Raw genomic sequence first — 23,160 nt, forward strand, 5'->3', positions numbered from 1 at the left:
AATATAGTGCTAACGTAACGCAAAATCGATTTTTTTCTGACGACTTGACCAGTTCTCCAAATCATTCAAGAAAAGGGATTTTCGCAAGCAATTAGCAATGTTCTAGTTTGATGATAGCTGGCCATTTTATATTCATAACAGAATAATTCGACAATGATTTTTCTTAAGGGCCTAACTGACTTGATCGATTTCTCTTCGTCGACTCTCTTTTTCGTTAATCACTTGCTCAAAACAATTAAAATCATTATTCTTTTTGTTTCTAGAGCAAGGTGTAGTCGTCGTCTTCGCATTTGATTCAGAAAATCTTTGGAAAACTTAATACACTTTCCGTAATAACACAAAGAGAGGATCGATGAAGAGAAACCGAAAATGTCAGTTAGGCCCTAATGAAGAATCAGTGTCGAATTATATTGATTGATTTGTCTTTATTAAAGAGACTTTCAGCCCTTGGCTGGTTCGTCTCTAAGTAGAATAATTATAGCTTTCAGCTCAATTCAGGTGAATTAAAACTTTAATATCCGGCTATTGCTATATTTGTAAATATGCCAAATACAACGCTTTTTAACCAAGAAAAGCGTCTCGTACTTTACTATCCAAAATTCAACTCCAGATATCTATGAAGTGGTCCAAATTCTTGGACATATTCTGAGTAGATATCACTTATCAAACATTACCTCTCCATCCCCGCTGATCATAACGAACTGGTCCAGTAGCGTAGCCAGAAATTTGCTCTGGGAGGGGTTTTCGATATTCTTCTTCTTCTTCTTTTTGATTGAGCGGATGAGCTCTTAAGGGCCAGTATCAAAGACTATACCGTCTACCCCCGTTGGTTTGAACGACACCTCATGCAAACCAACGGGGCTCATTTTTTAATTTGAACTTCTAGTAACCCTGTGAGCATCGAAAAATACACTGATGGTAACCCTTTTTGCTGTTTTGTTTTGATTCTGCGTTCCGTTTCACCCCGTTCCATGAGCAGAATGACGTTTGAACCATTTTTAGTTTGAACGATGTGCAGATTAGAGGGGGTCAAATTAAAAAGTGTTCAGATTAGATGAGGTCAAACCAACGAGGGTAGACGGTATGCCCATTTTTCGATATTCAATACCTTTTATTATTTGACACTCACATTTCGTAAAACACTGAATTGAAGCCGTAGGTTCAAAATAGCGGCGCTGCCGAAACATTTTTTCATCCTAAAGCGTTTTATACTGAAAATTATGACTCTGAAGGGGGGGGGAGGATGCTAGGCCAGCGACCTGGTCAGGTGTCGAAAAGTGGTCGTTCAATGAAATGTTTGCCAAGTAGTCCCGAGCAGATTTTCTGGCGCATTAAGGCTCAAGCATCCGTCATCATTTCTCGGAAAATAAAAAGCAGTTTTCTCGTTGCATGTCAAAACAAGGATCATGAAAATATATTCACTGCATTATATTCCTCGTGTGGAGTACAGTGAATATATTTTCATAGCAAAAACTTTTGTTTTGAACGAAAAAACTGCTTTCAAATGTTTGATGATGACGATGATTTCAATGACGAAAAGTTCAACGTTAAACAAACTGTAATCAAACTGATGCACAAAAATATGAAGTGGGCGTGACAGCACTGTAAGGTGGATTAGCACGAATTGTTTTGTTAAAGGAAATAGTGAGAGAGACGAATATATGCCATTCAGTGATGATCCAGGTTACCGTAAGACAGTGGGAGGAAGTGAGAGAAAGCAATCAAAACACTCACACACCAAAGCGAGTGCGTCCAATCTGCTGATGATGACGATGACGAGAATCACACCATCGACGCTGATTGGTGGAAAAAGCTGAGCCCATATTTTAACGTTGAACTTTTCGTCATTGAAATCATCGTCATCATCAAACATTTGAAAGCAGTTTTTTCGTTCAAAACAAAAGTTTTTGCTATGAAAATATATTCACTGTACTCCACACGAGGAATATAATGCAGTGAATATATTTTCATGATCCTTGTTTTGACATGCAACGAGAAAACTGCTTTTTATTTTCCGAGAAATGATGACGGATGCTTGAGCCTTAATTGAACAACGATGCCGTCACAAGAGAAGGAACCACTTCCAGCCAGCTAACCACGCACGTTATCAATAAATTTATCTTGATAGCATATAGGCATATAGGTACATATCAATTTCAATCACGGTCTGTTTGAATCAGCCAAATTGCCTAATTAAATTCTTATCCCAATTATACGTAGATAATTTCAAACATACACTTATCCATATTTTTCTCTTGGCTCTTCTGAACGGCTTTACACGGATCGATTTTCTCACAATCTGATTCACTACGCTTCACAATCAACTTTCAGCTTCTCCTCGAAAGGAAAGCTTATCGCGCAGGAAAAATTTCCACCACACTGTAGTTCCGACGTATTTCGTCCACGCACTGGATTAAACCGTTAACGCACTAGTTAAACCTCCGTTCGACACAATATTTAGAGACGCATTTTGCACAATGCCGTTAGCCAGCAGCAGCAGAAAAAAACGCGAACCGCACATCGGTCGACGAGAGACCGTAACCAGCAGCAGATTCCCGAACCGAACGTCAGGAGATCGAAATGTCAGCGAACTTTGTTTTTGGTGTTTTTGGCAAAAAGGAAAAGCGAGAAGGCCGTCTTTCAAACTGACGGTCGCAGCGCGTGCAGAACAATGATGATGATGATGGCGATGATGACGTTTCTGCCCAGCGAGCTTGACAAAAAAGCCTTATCTTATCTAGATCAGTGTTGTTGTTGCGAGTGAGAAACGTCAAAACAACGAAGTTTTTATTTGCGGTGGTGCGTGTTTTGGGCGGTCAGTTGTTTCAAAAGTTTACTAATAGTTTTTCTTGAAAAAATACGAAAGTTGCGCGTAATTAAAGATGTTCGAAAACCAAGCGATCCATACCGAACACAAGGATGTTATTCACGATGTTGCATACGACTATTATGGCCAGCGAATGGCCACTTGCTCGAGCGACCAATACGTAAAGGTAAAGTTGTCTGACGTGCACCGTGAAATGGGGCATCTTTGATCATGGGGGTAGCCCGAACATTTCAGCACATACCTACCTAAAGTATGATAAATCCATCATGCATTGGAAATCTGAATCAGGACACATTTAGGATAAGAACCGATAGAATATTAAATATTATTTTTATTTTAAATATTTTTTTGAACGCCAGATGTATTCCTTAAGGCGAAACTGGATCCATTTCCTCACTTTTTGGTTTTTGATTTTTTATTAATTAACGAAGCAATATTTTCAAAATCGGTTTTCGTGCACGTGTAGAGTATGGATCAAGGTAGGGTTTCGAACTACTTCGGCACCCGCGTCAATTTCCGGCACCTCACAGCAAAACAAATCAAAATATCACTTGCCGCATATTTTCCAAACGCCCTTCCGTAGGTAATCGTCTCCCGCAACCTTTTCGCAACGGAATCCACAGTCAATGAGCTACACTTTCACTCTGAAGCTGCACAAGTGCTCAAAACAAATATTACTCGCAGACGGGTGCACTTCGGCAGCACAAAGATGGGTGCCCAAGTGATTTCCCATTTGATTTTGCTGGAAGTTCGGCACTGATGCCGAGAATTGGTGCTGGACTAGGTGCAGTAAACTCGTTCAAAATCAACTTTCTGGCAGAAAATCTTCACAACAATCACTGTTAACAACAAGTTCAATCAATAAGGTATCTGATTCAGACGGAAGAAGTGGTTGAAAACAGTCGTTTCGTTGTGAATTAAGGTTCTAAATAATTTTGTTTACATGTTGTGCCGGGAATAGGGCAAAAAACCCTATCTCCTGAATTTTTTTCGTGGTAAAAATGTTTTTCGTTTTTACAGAAACCATTTTTAAACAAAATTTCACTAATGCATGAGGAAGCAATCTTCGTTATTTAATGAAAAATCAAAAACCAAAAAAAATAAAAAATGCTTCCAGTTTCGCCTTAAGTGTGGATTGCCGTACTATTTTAATAATAAAGGTAAATATCTCTTCGTTTCTTCTAGGTCTGGGATCAAAATGATAGTGGTGTATGGAGTGTGACTGCCAGCTGGAAAGCCCATTCGGGATCAGTTTGGCGGTTGTCGTGGGCACATCCGGAGTTCGGACAAGTATTGGCAACCTGTTCGTTCGACAGAACCGTCTCTGTGTGGGAAGAAACCGTCGGGGAAAAAAGTTCTCCGACAATGTCACCGGTAAAACGCTGGGTCCGTCGTACGAATCTGGTCGACTCGAGAACCAGCGTTACGGATGTGAAGTTTGCTCCAAAATCACAAGGACTGGTGTTGGCAACCTGCTCTGCGGATGGAATCATTCGCATTTATGAAGCTCCAGATATAATGAACCTGTCTCAGTGGACGTTGTCACATGAAATTGCGGTGAAGATTCCCCTGAGTTGTCTATCGTGGAACCAATCAATGTTCCGTCTACATGCCCCAATGATTGCTGCTGGCAGTGATGATTCATCCCAAAGTTCAGGAGGAAAAGTTTTCATTTTTGAATACAGCGAAAACTCCCGGCGTTGGGCGAGAACTGAAACTATAAACTCCATCATTGAACCTGTGCATGACATTGCTTTCGCTCCTAACGTGGGAAGAAGTTATCATATTCTTGCGGTGGCCAGCAAGGATGTTCAGATTTTCAATTTGAAGCCAACACTGTAAGACTTAGGTAGACTTATTATTTACTTGTTTTACTCATATTCCCTATGCATTTTTCCAGAGAACCAACTTCCAATTCTCGATTGGATATCCAACAAGTAGCACAATTTGGTGATCACTATTGCACAGTTTGGCGAGTAACATGGAACATCACCGGAACGATGCTGGCTTCAACTGGAGACGACGGTTGCGTTCGAATGTGGAAAAGTATGTTTTATAGATTCATCATTGGGTTCCTATGTACAGCGATACGTTCATATCTTTTTAATTGCAGTGAACTATTTGAAGAGTTGGAGATGCGCTGCTGTGCTCAAGGCAGAAAATCCACAATCGGTTCAGGAAAATTCTATTGCCCCATCGCTCAACTTGTCCAGCTTGGTCAATGCTACTGCAAAGTACTACAAACGGGGAACTATCAGCCATCCTACCCAGGTACCGAGACATTGAATAGGTTGAATATTGTTCAATTACAGTTTTTCATTGTCAATAAAATCTCCTATTATGTTTATAACAGTATGATCAAACCGTTTAAAGACATCATCCTTAACATAATATATCCTGAAAACAAAGCCCCTTGCACAGACGATCTGTCTGCACACTTAATTTAGAATACCGTGTTCGGTAAATTTTTGACGAAAATGGAACAGCTGAATACAGCTATAATGCATTGTTTACCTTTTGCACCCTGTTTTGACAGTTGGTGTACTGAGCCTCAGTAAAATCGATTACCGAAGCTACCGAAATAATTCTGCTGTTCTATTTTCGTCAAAAAATTGCCGAACAGGCAATTGGCTTCTTTAACGATGTTGAGATAAATCGATATTCTGAATCTGCATGTCAAACTGAGCTGAAATCCAAATTTTCATGAATTTTGGAGCCCGGGAACCTATTTAAAAATCAATTTAAAGTTTGTATGGGAGCAATTTGTCGAATCACCCCTCGTCGCCGTTTGTACTGGACGGAGCTGTCAAACAGTTGCACAGCTGTCAAAAGGTGATTTCAAAAAATCTCTTTGAAATTGATTTTAGGTACCAAAATAAGGTTCTAAAAATCTGAAAAAAAATCATAGTGGCTCAGAAAAAGGTGCTCTTTCGTATAAAATCAAAAAATCAATACATTTTTCATAATTTAAAAACCCAATTCAGGATTGAGTGTGTGCGTCTACGCACAACATAAACCTATTATAGGTTTATAATACAAAATAAATGTGCTCAAATTTTTTACGGACTATCATCTTAATGATACACAGAATCATACTATTGTCGGTGTAGAGGACAATTTATTCAGGCTTATTCTGCGCGGCGTGTGAGGTGAGACGGACGGTTTCGTATCACGTGACGTGAGACGACTAATGTAAATCAAATGGGGCGAGTCGACTTTTGTCACTTCATTCGACTCGTCTCACCTCACACGCCGCGCAGAATAAGCCTGGGAAACTTCTAATATGAGTACTTCGAGGAGTACTTTTTAATTTGACAAAATTAAATTTTGTTCAAACCTTGGTGCAAACGTCATTCTACTCATGGAACATGGTGGAACGGAACGCAGAGTGTAAACAACAGCAAAAGAGGTTATTTATATAAGAATTAGATTTTGTTGTTGCTGATAGAGTTACTGTAAGCTTACTATAAAGTTGAAGTTGAAACCAACGTCGTGCATGCATGCTCTCTAAAATAAAAACTCTCATTTTTGAGTAGCGCCCATGCCGCACAGGGACTGTGTTGGAAACACACATTTTTTTAAATTGCTCGTACGCTCACATTTTTGCAAAACATCAATATTTTTCGGTATTTGAAGGTGGTTTATAAACCCAGTGAGGTTGCCATGTCGAAATTATTGCAAAATACATGCTCATGTGAGCGTACGAGCAATTTAAAAAAAATGTGTGTTTCCAACACAGTCATGTTCGGCATGGATGTTTACTAAAAATGTGCAGGCCGAACACATTTTTGAGCGTAGCCGTTTTTGCGTGTGGAACACAGAACTACACTGAGCCAACTCTTCCGGTCACTGTTATATGTCAATCATATATTACTGCACTATTGGAATATCATATGAATCTAATCTAAGGTTGAAAATGGGAAGTGAGAGTTATATGCGACGCATGTGGTATGACTCTCAGGTCGCCATGATACTGTTATATGTCATACATTTTGCTGCTATCAAGCGGGCTGGGTGCGGTATATGCAACTCCAATAATATCCTTCACATTTTGAAAAAAAGTTTCCTCGGCTGGAGCGGGAATCGAACTCACAACGCCTAAATGACCGAAGCCGCTAGCCGCACGACCACGAAGCTCAGTTACTGGAATTGCGGAATTCTGCAAAACGTGTTCCACTTTATCTGCCAATGTTGCTTTTCCACCCGGTCAAAGTTATATGCACAGCTGATGTATCGAACGTGTTATGTGCATATAACTCCGATATGCGCAAGTGTCATTTAGTTTCATTAGAAGGTTTTTCAATCGGAACTGTTAATAATATGATGCGTATAACGATTCATTTGAAGTAAACGTGTCAGACTAGGGGTAAAATCTGGACGAACATTTGAAAAGGGCCTATCTGCTTTGCGTAAACAAACATGTTTTGTCTCTGTAGGGCCCATCTGCATCCACCCACGCACGTCAACACCCTTATCAGAAACAGTGTTCTTCAAGCTATCTGTTAAAGGTGTTGATGTGCGTGGGTGGATGCAGATGGGCCCTACAGAGACAAAAACATGTTTGTTTACAAAAAGCAGATAGGCCCTTTTCAAATGTTCGTCCAGAAATGTATGTGTAGCGTCTGATGAAATAGGCTCTTGGAATTATTTCAGTGTACGACTGAAAACCGACTCTATGATTTACAAGCTCACAGGGCTAACAAGATTTGACCGATTGGGCCATCATCAGTTTGAATGGTTTGAATCACCCCCCGTTCAAAATCATCGGAAGGAAAAGCACAACAAAGTGAAACGTCATTTTCTTCAATGCACGATGACGATTTTTGCATTGTTGCGTATGTGTCAGTCATCACCGCACCAACAAGGGGGAGTGGGTGCACTTGTGGAAATGGAAAATCAATTCATCGTCATTTTTCTCCAGCCCAGCAGAAAATGTAGTGCAGGATATTGTTGTGGAAAAGTGGCAAAACCATTGTAAATTTGATCCGTTCGCTGTTCTCGGAATTAATTCCATCCAACAAGAGTGCATAAACGAGGCGTTTACATCGCTGCGGATTCCTATTTTCGACGATGCTTCGATAGATAGTGGAAAATATTACTGTAACAGAAGAACAGTGTTCTCTGCCTCTGGTGTGCCGTCAAGAGAAAAAAAAAAACAGTTCCTACGAAAAATTTCTCTTTTCGGTTTTTAAATAGTTTTCATTGGCGTAAAAATAATACAAACAGCGGAAAGACATCAGGTGGTGGTGTCTAGTGCAAAAAAAGTTCTGCCGTGAACCCAGCATAGACCAGTCGTTGACATTGGTGCTCCTCTTCACTGGCCCTAGTGTTGTGGGTGGGGATCCAGTTGACTCCCTTGGCGATCCTTGATGTAGATACCGTCTTAGTCACTGTGCTGCACAATAAACGGAATCAGGCAAAATATTACATTTGCGTAAAGAGAGAAGGAGGTTCTTGGATCGGTTTGGGTGGGATATGGGATCGGAAAAAATGTCCGATAAATATTCCCACCGCGACATCGACAACAACAAATGGCTATATTTGAGAAACGACTCGAACAAAAGGTCGTCCTAGATGATACGGAACCGATCACCTGTACTATTGAAACGGCACAAAATATCGATGGGCATACGGTGAGTAAATGTTTTATAATTTTTTAACTGGATTTTACAGAGGTTACTTCAGTAGTTACCGCTTTTATTAATTTGAGGAGGGTCATTCCATACCAAAACAAAAACATTTTTACTACACATGGTCACGGCATACAATACAGTCATACCTCGATATAACGTAACCTCGATATAACGTAACCTCGATATAACGTAACTCGATGTAACGTAACTTTTACCTCGATATAACGTAACTTTTTTTTTGGTTCCAACTTTTCACTATTTAAATAATTAGAGTGATTTACAAAATTTTCTATATTCTATTACACCCCTCCTGGAACCAAGCCTGCTATCCAGTTATGAGTTATACGACCAATTTCAAAGTTTTATAAGAGTTTTCGGTGTCACAGTTGATAAGAAATGTTATATAACTCTTCACAGAACAAATATAACATCTTCTACTCATTATTGGCATTACATCTCTACTGGAACATAGCCTTTAAACTCCAAACGAGATGACAGTGGACAGCATTGGAAGTGAACTCGATTTCGTGTGATACTGGGTGTAAGAACGCCAGTAACGGTCCACTTTGTCTTAGAGTAAATTTTGCAGAAAATCACTAGTGAAATTCTCAGATAAATCCCTGGAGGAACTTCTTGAGAAATCATTGGAGAAATTCGCGAAGAAATCCTCAGAAGAACTCTTGAAGGAATTCCTAAAGACATTCCTGAATAAATGGTGGAACTCCTGGAAAAAATCGTGCTTTATCCTCGGAGGAATTTCTACCGCAATAAACACAGTTATTCCTGGTAACATTCAGGGGCAGTCTTTAATTCTTCTTCTGTATAACTCTTAGCATGAACTCTCTTCTGTATAAATCTCAGCAGGAACTTCTGGAGAAATTCATGCACTGGTGTAATCCTAGTTAGATTTTCAAGAAGGGTCACAGTGAGAATCCATGAAAAAAAAAACTCAGGTTGAATTCCTGAAGTAATTTATAAAAATCCTGAATGCATTCTAGGAAGAATTCCTGGAAAAATCAAATAAGGATTATCTGGAGGAATCTTTGAAGAAATTTCTAGTGGAATTCTATCTGTTATTCTTGGAAAAATCCTTAAAGTATTTTTTTAAAAGAATGACTTCTGTATCTCAGAATGAAATTTCCAAGGAATCTCTGGAGAAATTTCTGGAGAAATCACAGAAGTTTTTCTAGCGGAATCTGAAGAGGAAGTTTTTTGGAAACTCCGTCAAATTATGCTGAATGAGTTGCAGCAAGAATACCTGGGTGAATCTTGGCAAATACCCCAAGTAACACTTGCCATAGAAGAGTCATAGCGGCGCAGGTTTTCATGACGCAGAAGTCACTGCGATTTACTTCTAGCAAGTAAGAATTCATTTCTTAGAAGTAAGTCACAGTGACTCCTGTGCAACAAAACCTGTGCCGCCGTGAGTTTTCTGCGACAAATGTGTTACTTAGGACTCTTCGAACAGCAATAGTTGAAATATTGGTACTTTTTGGAGGATCCTTGCACGAGTGACTGGAGAAATCCTAGTAGGAATTTTAAGAGGAACGACAGAATTAAGCATTGGAAAAGTCTTGGACAGAATAAATCTTGAAAAGCAAATCTCTTTAGGGTATCCTACAGAAATTCCTTGAGAAACTACAGGGAAAATTCGTGGAGGAATCATATCAAGAACATCTGGAGCAATTAAGGCAGGCGTTCCTAAAGATATCATAGCAGATATAAAACTCAGTAAGAATTTATGGAGGAATCATAGAAGGTTGAAGGATCCTTGGATAAATATCCTTAGAATCACATGAGGTATTTCATGAGGCACTCAACCTGGGTGAATTCCCGAATTGTTTCTAGAAGAATCCCGAGAGGAATTCCTGGAGGCATCATCGGATTATAATTTTGCCTGCGTCACATAGATTTCTTACTTATAATCACACCCAGTCTTGTTAGCAATCACAGTCTTTGACACCTTTTCGTCGATATTCGGCTGCTCTTGTCTCCAACATTCGCAACACAAAAGCGATCAAACTACTGTACGGAACAAAATTCGGCACCAATATTTCAAAAGGGCGTAACTGCATTTACAACCAATGCCTTCTCACAAAGCTGTGGAGCGTATCCCATCCCTCTCGAGCAATCCACTAGCACAAATAGATAGATGAAATCCTCCTCTTCCGATTAATGGATGTGAATTGCGTGAGATGAATGAAATACGACCCACAGCTCTGTGAGAAGGCATTGGTTGCAAAAGCAGTTACGCCCTTTTGAAATGTTGGTGCCGAATTGTCGAATGAATGCGCTTGACCACGATTGCGTCTTCGGGAGATGGTTCGGCTTTTGTTATTCCTGCCTTTCCTATAAAGAGAGCTATTTTGGATAAATGTATGTGTCGTAATCGATTTATCACACACGAATAAACTAATAATCTACCAATCTTAATCAAAATTGGCTGAAATCTTGCGAAAAGCTGGAATTAGACAAATGTCATCGTGTCAGACGACGTTGATTTGATCCACTTTTTTGTTTATTGATCTTCGTCCTGCCGTTCGTGTTGTGTGTAAGAGGTAGCGGTCGCACTCGAATGAAACAAAGCAAGCTTACACCCGACCGCGGCAACGAAACGAAGGTAGTGAAAAGTGTCAAATGTTTAAGGTGAAGATATGACGAAGCCACAGCTCAAATGTTTAAGAGCACAAATCTGAAGAACCGAATATCGTATTACGCTGAAAAGTTGATCGATTAGTCACCACCAGCGGGTAACCAATCGATCAAATTTTCAGCGCAATCCGACATACGGTTCTCTAGATTTGTGCTCTTGAAAATTTGAGCTGTGGCTTCGTCATATCTTCACCTTAAAAGCCTGATCACACCAATAGATAACGCTTGACGTTTGACCAGATCTAGATGCAAAAAAGGAGAAGAATCCTGATTTATGTGACATTGGCTTAAATAGTTAAATATAAAGAGACATGCTATTTAAGTATTCGACTTATGTATGATCTTACAAACTTTTGAAAATATATAAAATTCAATGATGAAAAAAAATATATAAGAAAGGCTGGAAACCACTGTTGGGTGATTAACATAATCTTTTTGGTAATTTTCTTTTCAAAATATGTATTTAAAACGAAATTCGTGAAAAATTTTTTTTTGCTTCGATATAACGTAACTTCGATATAACGTAACGAAAACAAAATTGCAGTTACGTTATATCGAGGTATGACTGTATTGTACACCGTGCTCATGGTATATTTTGGATTAGACTAGTTACCTGTAATTTATTTCTTTAGTTTTATAGTCTTTTATTATCCCAAAAGTATTCTTCAACTTTCTATATGCCTTAACCCTCTTCTTCCCATAATAGCACAGGTGATCCACTACTTTGCACTGTTCATATAAATACTAGATAAGTTAGAATATTTTGCCTTGCTGCTAGATTAGAATCTCGAGATGAAGGATGAAGGACGATTTATAAATATACAGTTTTGAAAAAACAAACAAACATACAAATATAAAACAAAATGTATGTATTTATTTGCCTTCAGTGCATCCACGGTCCCAGTGGAGCACAGGTGATCCACTCCTGTTAGGTTGACAACCACTGCGTTCTGTGTATGTACCCTCTCTTTTATACTCTGTGTCTGTGTGTTCTGAATATTATTGTCAGTAGAATTTCATACGTTCACTAGAATATACGTTGTATGTTTCTATTGATATTTTGGGTTGAAACCATACATCTTTTGTTCTGGTGATTTGTCTAGAAATCATCTTTCTACAATGTATCAAACAATTGTCCGTACAGGATTTTTTTGGTCAAAATATTTTTTCATTCAAATGATCATAACTTTTTTATACATCAATCAAATACGCTGAAATTGTGATCAATCCTAATCCATATATTAAAGCTCTATTGGTAAAATTTTGAGCGAGATTGAATAAGTTTTCTGAAAGTTATAGAACTTTTAGTAAAACTTATAAGTTTCTTGAATACATTTTTAAAACATATTTCAATATGTACTCGATGAAACTTTTTCCATTTTTTAGTGATACATTTTTTTTATTCTTTATTATTGTGTTTTTTAACTTTTAATGTTAGTTCAACACACTAAATTATTGAACGAATGAGAGAGCTGTCAAATGAATTCATACAGGTTACAATCGTGGAGAAATTTGAATAGTGTTTTGATGGTATCCGGATTTTTGTGATACAGCTTATACCTAAGGTTTTCATATGCAGCTACTTTTGAGGTTTTATATTCACTAAAAAATATGAAAAAACTGTATATGTTCAGAGTGTCATTTGGAAATTTATCATATTTTGATCAATAAAAGTGCCAAGTGTTTTCAACGTTTTTAAACTCTCTTAATGTAATATTTCTATACAGGACCAACTAAACTACATATGAAGAGTAGGTCCTATGTATTTTTTGTTCAGTTGATGCATTTTTATTGGTGGAAAACGTTTGAAAAATTATATGTGCAAAATAAGTTTAATTTTAAACATCGTCAACTACATAAGCACATTTTTAATTTTTTTTGTAGTGAATATAAATCCTCAGCTGCATATGAAAACCTTATGTATCAGCTGTAACACACAAAAATTAAACAAGTTTCATCGAGTACATAGTGAGATATAATGTTTTAAAAAAGTGTTCAAAATTTTTATAAGTTTTTCTAAAAGTTCTATAACTTTCAGAAAACTTATTCGATATTGCTCCAAATTTTACCTTTAATACCTATGAATCATAATTGGTCAAAATTTCAGCGTTTTTCATTGACGCATAAAAAGTAATGAACATTTGAATGAAAAATTATTTTGACCAAAAAATTGCTGTACGGGACAATTGTTTGATACACTGTAACATCATAACTTACGAACGGAAGGTCCGATTTTGGTTGTCTTAGTTTTGTTCTGTTAGTTTTCACCCAAGGAAGGTTTATGAGGCACATTTTGACCGGGGACTTGGTCTTGGCTAGAAACTTGAAATGTTAAAAAACGCAGTAGACAAAGTTTGCTGGGTACAGCTAGGTAGTTTTAACTATGTTCCAAATACCGTGTTTCGGATAAAACTTGCAACCTGAAAATATTATTGATACTTTTTACTTTATGAATCAATTGCACAAACCTCTAGGCAACGTTTGACGCACAAGTTCTTTTGAGTATCAAGTTGATACTATCAACTTAGTATGATTGATAGAGTGATGATTCAAAGGACCACCAATGTATGCGGGTCACATACACGGTATTAGGAACAATGCTATTGTTACGAACGCGATGCGTGAAGTACATTAATTTCTTACAACTAGAGAACACTAATTCCAATCCTTTCCTACATCTAGCATTAAGCAAATCGCTTGTAATAATCTAACAAAAAAGCTTGTATAATAATTGTAGAGGTAACGTTTTGTGAATCGTGTTGGTCACATATTCATGATAACCAGTGTAAATTGCAATATGCAAAATCAATCAGATCAAATTAGAAACGAGCGACCTTTCACACAACGTTGTATACGATATGCTACGATAGCGCAGCATTGAGGATGACTGATCAAGATCGGAACAAACTGCGCGTGCATAGTAATAGATTAGCCCGGAACGCATACTCATAGCATACATGGGGATGAATCATTCTAACTCATATTAGAAACGATATCATATTCAAGTATGTTCACGGCTTCACAGCATAAATGCGCAAGCGCGGTATGGAATTTCACCATCGGATTTAATGTTCCGCAATAGGATAGAACTAACCACTTACACATAAGCATGATATATAATTACGCAATATTGTGAAATTCATTGAACTAGAATACAAGCTACGCCATTTGTAATTGTAAGCTCCAGACATGCACCGATAGGATATAAATTGTAATCAATTATCTATGCTCACAACTAACGCCAGTCAAGAACACAAACCCAATGTATTGTAATGATCGAAGTACTAGAAAAGGTTTTGATCAGGGATTAATTATTTGTTAGCAAAACTTGTTTGAAAGATTCATTGCAGGATTGTTTGTATACAAGTTATAATTTTGATGAATCATGAGTTAATTAATTATGTAAAGAGGGTGAGCATAGTTTCTGGACGATACACATATAATTAATATGCTTTGCGTAGAAATCAGGATAAAACATGTAAAAAGAGGGTGCGAATAATGTCTGGACGAGAGTATAAAAGGCAATCGAACAATAAAGACAGTCGCAGTTTTGCCTTGTCCGTCACAAGCTACAGAACGCTCATTTACTTGCTACACGAAATCCTTCGTTACCAAGCACTTTGAGAAGCTTAATATTTTCTAATCCCTCCTATTACCCAAGCCTTCGAATGTGAAATGAGTTGGCTGGAGCTTGATTGGAAAAACTTAAGTCTTTGAAAAGAGTTACTTAGTACTTAGAATCGAGGAGTCTCAAATCATACTGCATCGATCAAACTTTTTCCACTCTGGCACGCTACGGTTCCGAAGCGAGTAACTTTGGCAAGAGTCTGAAAAGGGCAGTTTGACACCGATTCAAGTGTGGGCAAGCATTTATTTTCTCACTCTGGTACGCCACAGTTCCGAATGCGAGTAACTTTGGCATGGGTCTAGAATAATATAAATGCATTGCGATCAACTTTTCCTCATCCGACTAAGTCACGTCTTCGAATGCGAAAGAATTTGACCGGATCTAGGAAGGCCAGTTAATTGCTTCCACATTCGATTTGGACCAATCGATTTTAATTATCTACCACTCAATCCTCCGAGTATCAGAGAGTAGTTTCGGTCGTCGACAGTTTAGTTCAGTGCGTTTCTCTTGCCTGTTGATCGGCACACGCGGAATCGAATACCGTCTCCCTTCGCAACGGTAAGTGCCCCGTCGTCAACATTTGGTGGCTCCAGAGAGGAAATGCTGCTGCCAACATTTGGCGGTCTGTCAAAGCAGAGGAAAATCGAACGCGCTGAAAAGTGGAAAGGCGATACCGGATTACAATGTTTTCGGACAAATTGAGCAGTGGTAGATCAGTGGGGGATTTGGGTCAAAACCCCCCCAGAGCCAAAATTTGTGGAACAAATTTCCAGTATAAGACTCATTGTGATGAAAAAAAAATTTCGGCTGCGCCGCTATTTTGAACCTACGGCTCAAATTGATTGTATATTTTTACGAAATGTGAATGTAGAAAAAAGGGATTATTGAACATCGAAACCCCCTCCCAGAGCAAATTTCTGGCTACGCCACTGTTCAGTTCATATGTACAACACAGTAACTAAGAAAGTTTAGTTGGCGTTTACATTCACATTAAATGTTAGTTGGTCTTTACACATTTTAGTGCTGAGCAGTTTAAGCGTATCCAGAGTTCAGATAAATACCTAATAAAAAATTAAAATGAATAATACATTTACTCTTCAATTACAGGAATACGTTCTAAGAGCGCAGCGTGGACCATACCCTGAAAACAGTTGGCGTATACTAAGGCGTTACAATGACTTCGCTTCGCTTAACAAATGCTTACAAATATCAGGAATTGATTTGTCATTTCCCGGCAAGAAGTTCATTGGTAAAATTGTTGTAGTTTTTATCGTTCAAAATAGTCCTAATCAAATTTATTTTCCAGGTAATATGCGCCCTGATTTCATAGCTGAGCGGTTAATTGCATTACAGGAGTTCTTAAATCAAGTACTAATGAATCCCATTTTGGCATCCTCATTACCGACCAAAAAGTTCATCGATCCGGACAGCTATTCGACGCCGTTCCATGGTACGTCTTTTGGAATGACAGCAAAACGACTGAGACTACATTTAATCGGATTTTTTTTTCTCTTTAAAAAATTGCTACATTTGTATTTTTGCTTCAATTTATCATTTTTTTATGTTCCACAGATCTTGCTCTGCAATATGCATCAATGTGTTTACGTACGGACGGCGTCTTCACGCTGGGTCAATCATTGGGCCCGATAGGATGGCGTCTGCGGAAGCACTACTTCAAAGTGGTGCACAAACCGCAAGGAAATAAACACTCACCGGGTCACTCCAACACCAAACATCATCTGATCAAATCGAGTTCGCAATCGCACGGCAAACAGCATACGACCCAGGTTTGTGTAACAACGTCAACGGAGAAGGATTACAACACGAAAGAAAGCGGAAAGGATGATCTGATTCTGACGTGGACAGAGTTTGGCCCGGATAAGTACATTGACGAGAAGGAGATTCACAATGTGCTGAAGAACTTTGGCAGCGTGCAACATCCGTACATTGCTCCAATAGAGTATATCGCTTCGAACGACAATGGAGCGCTGGTCATACGCAAGTTTTACAAACAGGGCAGTCTCAAGGATGTCCTTTGTGCGGCGTCTCCTTGTAATCCGTTCTTGTCGAAATACGGTAGCCCCAAGGGTCGAGCTCCGTTGCCACTGAAGGAGCTGGCACTGTATGCGCGACAGATTTTAGAGGCTATTCGGTTTTTGCATTCGAAAGGGATGGCTTGTGGGCACGTGCATTGCGGCAATGTATTGATTGTCGACGGAGTGGCACGCCTAATGGACGTAGAAAACTTCATTTTTGGGGTGCCCTCGTTCTATCGGCCATTCTTTGTGCAGCACAGCAAGATAAACACATGTGAGGCTATTGACGTGTATGGGTTTGGGCATCTCCTGTACGAGATGTGCATGGGGTACCCCTTGCAAGACTCCTACGCCAGACAAATCCTTGACTGTCCAGATAGTTTAAGTAAGTAGCTTATTTTACTGACGTCAACTGAAATCAGCACTATCAACATTTTTATTTTACAGAGGCACTGCTGGAATCAATTCTCTCCAAGGATGCATGCAAATCGGCTCTTCCAACGTTAGATCAACTGGCCGCGCACCCTTTCTTCGGGGAGTACGCTGCGAGTTTCAACGATCAGTACGCGATGGCGATTGCTGCCCAGAAGCCCCACCTTAAATTTTCAACCAATGCCAAAGAACAGCTGAAGCTTGCGATCCAGAAAACGGAGAACCGGGTTCGAGATGAGCAAAAATCGGTGAAAAATCAAAAACGTCTAGTCAGGGTGCAGGAGATGATGACTTCCGAGGAGGAGAAGAAGAAAATCAAGCATAAGGCGGTAAGTTTGATGAGCGAAAACATTAAAATCTAATCCTATTCTCGTGGTGCATAGTATAAATGGTTGAACATTTTTCGACAAACACTGAGTCAATTTGGTTCATTAATTCTCCGTATTCCTGACATCAAGTTTTCACTCTGACTCATTAGATTCCCCAAGCGATGACTTAATCAACTTATCGTTTATCTAGTCGTGAGTTCCCACTGGGGCACATGGATTTCTTTACGCAATTTAAATTTCAATTCGTCTGTCGAACAAGTGTTTCTGTTGTGTACATGGACGTCAATGAGTAATAACAAAAGATTTTCACTATCAGGGCTCACGATGTTCACTATTTATTTATTTATTCATTATGAATTCATCATTCATTGAATGTTACTTATAGTAATTTAAGACTTAATTGAATGCATTGAATGTTTGATGAGGCTTCTGAATAGCATTGAAGACATTCCAAACTCGAACAAATATGCCACATTATTGATGGCGCTTATAATAGAGGACATCGGTTATTTATATTCATGCACTGAACGATGAAATGGTGTAGCCAGTATCCGTTCGAGACTTCTGCATTGGATCCAGTTGAGAGCTTTCAGAGATAACCTTGCGAGAAGATGTGGACTGTTTTTATCGCAGCAGTGACAGCCAGTTGAATGATTCGGCGTTGCTTAAGTGTTTCAATTTCAATTAAGTAATACCGGTCAACGTAAAGTGGCAGATTGGTACGATCCCTCCTCGTGTTGAAGTTCTTGGCCGAATTCCTCGAAGTTTGTTGATATCTAGATGCCAAGATTATGGACAAACTTAAATCCAAACTCTTACCCCATCATAGAAGCGTGTATAACAGTTACTTATCGGGAATTTTATAGCTCCCTTTCCCTTCTGCTATCACGCTATTTATACATTTTTTAAAGCGTTTGTTTCTCTGTGAGTACCGTGACTGTACCTAATTCCGTTCACTTAAGGCGATGAACTAAGTCTAATAGCTGTAGAAAATACATGTTCTGCATTAAGTGACTGTAATTGTGCAACGCTGTTTCATTATGTCTCTATACTGCTAGAAAAATACAACCAAGGTTGCCAGCACTCCACTTATTTTGAAAATGGCCGCTATTTAAAACAAGTTGTTGTTCCTTATTCCAATTAGTATGATCCTAATTCCGTTCACTTGTGTTCCTTATTCCGGTCACTCCAAGTAATTATCAAGTTGACAAAATAATCATATTATCATAGGTTGTTATAGTTATATTTATATTTTATATGTCGAAATACATTTATTTACTTATCAAAACATGTTAGTTCTATAATAATTTGAAGTAATAGCATTGGATTGTTTTAATGTTGTTGCGTTTTTGAGCGCTTCCTGGGAAAACTACAAAATTCCACCAGACTGAAACAGTGTCGAATGTCGCGTCAAAGTCGGGTCAAATTTTATCGAATGTTGGACCAATGTTGGGCCCACATCGAATAACTGTTGGGTCTATGTTGGGTTTGGAGACCAAAATAAAAACAGGTCAATGATAGGTTTATGTCGGGTTTGACGTCATCTATAAATTTTAAACCTACGACACCACAATTTATGCTTGCTAGCTGGGGTTACCAATAAATGATATGAACTAAACATCAATCGTCAGGAAGCCTTGACTGATGCTGGAGTTGGTTGTTTCGATTGTACTGCAGTTTTTTCATAGTTTCCTTTGGATTTATATGGTGATTGGAATTAGGAGCAAGTACAACCTGTAGTATCCTAATTCCGGTCATGTGCCTTTTTCATTTCTAGCATCAGGAGTCTTCTTCGAAAAGTTGATTTGATGTTAAATTTATAAAAATAAGTCCTTTATTGTTCTGCTTTGGTGCTATTTTAATTGATTTTGTTAATATTTCAATGAAAATACATTAAATATATAAATTGATGCAATTCACAGGTCCGCAAAAGAAAAAAAGTAGAATGGCGGCCGATTGGAAAATTAATGGCATTTAATGTATTTTCACATTAATACACAAGAAACCCTTTAACTTTTTGATTATATTCTGGCGTGGACATACTTATTGAAAATTACAAAAATCAATTTGCTAAAGATTTGCGACAATTTCGGCAAATACTCGGTGTTTTGATTCGTGTGAACGGAATTAGGAGCTGATTGGAATTAGGCGCGGTCACGGTACACAGAATCAAATACAAATCAATGCACAAACATCTACATCCGAATTTAATTATTGTCAATCAGATATTTATTTTAAAATGGACAACCAGGGATGGGAACACTCACTTGCAAAGAGTTACATTCACTTGCTGTTTTCTCAGCTCAGAAGCGTGCAATCTCAAACTTTGTCGAATAGAGTAGGGATCGCTTATGAATCATAAAGTCGTGACAGAGCTGTGAAAGCGACTCTCCACGAGGTGAGTGTAAATTACATTCACATCGTGGAGAGTTGCTTTCGCAGCTCCCTCACGAATTCAGTATGCGTGTGCGACCCCTACTCTATTCGGCAAACTTTTAGACAAAATCACAAGGCAAAAGTCGTCCATACATCGTGTTTTGATTGCACGCTTCTGAGCTGAGAAAACTGCAAGTAAGTGTAACTCTTTGCAAGTGAGTGTTCCCATCCTTGTGGACAACTTTATCTTCTTTACCAAAACTTCGATATTTGTTCAATACATTTTATCTATGGTTAAAAAAAACAAGTCAAACACATTTGTCATCCGGCAATTACAATTTCCACTTCTTACTTAAATTCCATAACAGAAACAGGAACAACGACAGGCAAAGCTGCGCGCTCAAAATTCGCTGCAACTGAACAATGGACCTCCGCAAATGGTCACGGTGAGCGCGAGTTCCGGATCGGCTGGTGCTGTTATGGTCAAGTCGGACAGCGCCAACAGTATTGTCTCACCACACGATGCGGCGCTAATGTCACCCCCACCGCATGCAACCGACAGCGGAGGCAGCGCTTCGTCTCCTTTGCCGCCTCCATCTGCACCACCGATTCCTCCGCCATCGTCTCTGCCACTATTCGAACAGGCCACTGCGTCGGGTTTGGGATCCTCTTCCAATGGGAGGCATTTGGTCAAGTCAATTTCCGGAGACGATCACAGCAGCTCCAACCGCAGTGCCCTGTTGGAATCCATTTGTAACTTCAACAAAAGTGGTCTCAAGAAGATTAACATAAGCGACTAGTGAGATATGACTTTCGAAAACAGTTGGATGTGTAGATTCATATATCCTATTGATCGAATATTGGGTAAAACTAGGCAGTAAGCTTGTGTAGGAAATGTAATATCCTCCTCTTCTAGCGTGCGATCCAAACTGAACACTATGCAACCACATCCAAAAACTACAACATAACAAACTAGCAAGCATTAAACTGAAGGAAGTGTTTTGGACCAATTTTTTCGTACTCTATAGATAAACTTTAAAGATAACTACAAACAACTCGTAGATAACCGAAATCCAACAGGAATTGTTTAATCGAATGGAATCGTCGAAAGTCGTTGCAAGATTGAGCTGTAAAGATGGACAGATCACATGCTTTACTAGGTGGTATGTTCCCAGTGTTTTGATTTATATGTTTTACTATGGTTTCCTGATGCTTGGAAACTGTTTTTTAATTTTATTTTGTTGACAGTGTTTTTGTGGAATACTACCACCGTATACCCATCAATCAAAGACTCTAGGACAAAATCAAATTAACAAATACGAATGGAATGTCGATGATAAATAAACTTATTGAATAGCAAACAAACTTCGGATCAAATACTAATGGGACGATCTTAATCGAAATGGATATGTTTCCTGCACGTTTATGGCTTTAAACAGAGAGAAAGTATTATCGGTAAACTTATGAAGGAAGTAACAAGAATAACACAAACACACCTATAAAAACCATGCACAGATAGGCACATTAAATGGCTAGGCGTAACAGAGATATTAGGCAGTTATTTGTAGTTGTTGTTATGTGAAAAGTATTGTGAAAAAAGGATATGCATCGTTTATCTTCCAAAAATCTTCACTATAAAACTAGTGCGATTTGTTTATTCATTATTCGTTTGCCTATTGCTTTTATTGTCTCCTATCTGGGGAAGTTAAAACTGTACAACGTCTCCCAAATGACAGATTTAAAATCACGGAAATGCACATGCTTTCAACTATAGGAAACATGCGGTTTTATTAGAGCGGTTGGCTATTTCAAAACAAAACCAAAATCAAACGGCAACAGGATGTCTGATTACAAACCGGTAGAAAAAGTTCTCGAGAGCAACCCGACAGACACACGAACACATTATGCGTATACGCTATAGCGAGCAAGATCTGTGGACATTTCGCAGAGTGCGTGACTGACTGGCGACTCACATCCATGGACTGAGTTGAATGATGATGGCTCCCACGCACAGCAGAAGACACACAGCTCTTACTGTGACTGGTAAGGCAAGCTAGTAATCGTACGAAGGGGCCATCCATAAACTACGGTCCATACATTTTTTTTTGTATGAACGAAAGACCACGCGGGAGTGGGAGGGAGGGTCAAAATCTGCCAAAAAAGACCACGTGGTTTATGGAAGCCCCCAACGAGCGTATTCATTTCTTGACTGTCTTCGTTTACTGTACGGTACGGACGTTTCTCGCACAATTCAAGTGTTTGTTGAAAGACGTTTGATGTGCCAATATTACATAAACTTTCAAGACTACAACGTCGTCTATCGGTTTTTATACCAAAAAAAAATCTACCGTGCGGTACCCATATTCTGAACGGTTAAGGGAATCTCACAACAAACACTAAAATAAATGAAAGTTCTTGTTGCAAGAGATAATGCTTCACATTACCATCAAATGTGTTTGTTGTCTAGCTAAATGTATAAAATAAATTAAATCTCATAATAACTTCCAATCTCTGATCTAGACATATTTTTGTTTGTGGACGACGTGTTCCTAATTATGGACACCATAAGAAGCCGTGGTCCTAATTCTGAACACATAGTGTTACTTACTACGTACAAACACATTTTCTACGTTCGCAGTTCAGTCAAAAACGATATGTTTTGTAACGATTGGATAATAGAGGGGCTTAATAAAATTAACACCTCAACTCTCGATTCAATATATGCTCCATAAAAGGAAAATCTATTTTGCGTTAGCCGACTGTTCAGAATATGGAGCTGTCTATAATATGGTGCTCGCACGGTACATGAAATAAATCAAACTTGGATGAAAATCGCGAAAGCAGTTAGAATTGCCTTTTTGAATTCTTTTACATTGACTAAGAGCACCGCCACGGGAGTCCTCATCGCTATCCCTATTATACCACTCCTTTTCGGGTGCTATTTTAGGATAGCACCCCACCTTCCCACCAGTGGTTTCTATTTTGGGATTAGGGACTTCAAAAACATATTGATTTTCCACCGTGCGTTGCTAAAAGCGGTCCTTACTTTTTATTGGACGTAGTACAAATTAAAACAAATTAAATATGTCCAAACTTTTGATGAATCCTGCATAAAGTGACAAAGGCATAAAGGGTCACAGACAAGCACACGTAACACTTCTAACATTTCTTCATAAACAAGCAGACGTCTCCGGTCTCCCTCTAGTCATCTCTTATCGTTTTATTTTTTAAAGAATATTTAAACCAA

At 38.7% G+C, this 23,160-nt stretch overlaps 2 protein-coding genes across 2 annotated transcripts; both read left to right on the forward strand.

Annotated features, from left to right (window-relative positions):
- The first annotated feature begins 2,133 nt into the window (after positions 1-2,133).
- On the forward strand, positions 2,134-5,182 carry LOC109430543 (nucleoporin seh1). Its single transcript, XM_019706609.3, has 4 exons — positions 2,134-2,993; positions 4,013-4,665; positions 4,728-4,873; positions 4,941-5,182. The coding sequence occupies exons 1-4, from the start codon at positions 2,883-2,885 to the stop codon at positions 5,111-5,113; spliced, it is 1,083 nt and encodes a 360-aa protein (XP_019562154.2). The 5' UTR covers positions 2,134-2,882; the 3' UTR covers positions 5,114-5,182.
- A 2,476-nt stretch (positions 5,183-7,658) lies between these two features.
- LOC109430545 (PX domain-containing protein kinase-like protein) lies at positions 7,659-21,622 on the forward strand. The gene is made up of 6 exons (XM_019706610.3): positions 7,659-8,460; positions 15,848-15,989; positions 16,047-16,190; positions 16,313-17,161; positions 17,224-17,537; positions 20,282-21,622. Exons 1-6 carry the CDS (start codon positions 8,359-8,361, stop codon positions 20,711-20,713), a joined length of 1,983 nt encoding a protein of 660 aa, XP_019562155.1. The 5' UTR covers positions 7,659-8,358; the 3' UTR covers positions 20,714-21,622.
- Positions 21,623-23,160: the final 1,538 nt, after the last annotated feature.

The sequence above is a fragment of the Aedes albopictus genome, unplaced genomic scaffold (assembly GCF_035046485.1).
Source record: "Aedes albopictus strain Foshan unplaced genomic scaffold, AalbF5 HiC_scaffold_605, whole genome shotgun sequence".
In the NCBI taxonomy this organism is placed as follows: Eukaryota; Metazoa; Arthropoda; class Insecta; order Diptera; family Culicidae; genus Aedes; species Aedes albopictus.

What these genes read in the sequence shown, in the direction of transcription:
- LOC109430543 (XM_019706609.3), top strand. Translation starts at nt 2,883, where the DNA reads ATGTTCGAAAACCAAGCGATCCATACCGAACACAAGGATGTTATTCAC. An exon ending in TTCAATTTGAAGCCAACACT is followed by an intron (nt 4,666 to 4,727) that starts GTAAGACTTAGG and finishes GCATTTTTCCAG; the next exon opens with AGAACCAACTTCCAATTCTC. An exon ending in TTGCGTTCGAATGTGGAAAA is followed by an intron (nt 4,874 to 4,940) that starts GTATGTTTTATA and finishes TTTTAATTGCAG; the next exon opens with TGAACTATTTGAAGAGTTGG.
- LOC109430545 (XM_019706610.3), top strand. Translation starts at nt 8,359, where the DNA reads ATGGCTATATTTGAGAAACGACTCGAACAAAAGGTCGTCCTAGATGAT. An exon ending in AAAATATCGATGGGCATACG is followed by an intron (nt 8,461 to 15,847) that starts GTGAGTAAATGT and finishes CTTCAATTACAG; the next exon opens with GAATACGTTCTAAGAGCGCA. An exon ending in TGACTGTCCAGATAGTTTAA is followed by an intron (nt 17,162 to 17,223) that starts GTAAGTAGCTTA and finishes TTTATTTTACAG; the next exon opens with AGGCACTGCTGGAATCAATT.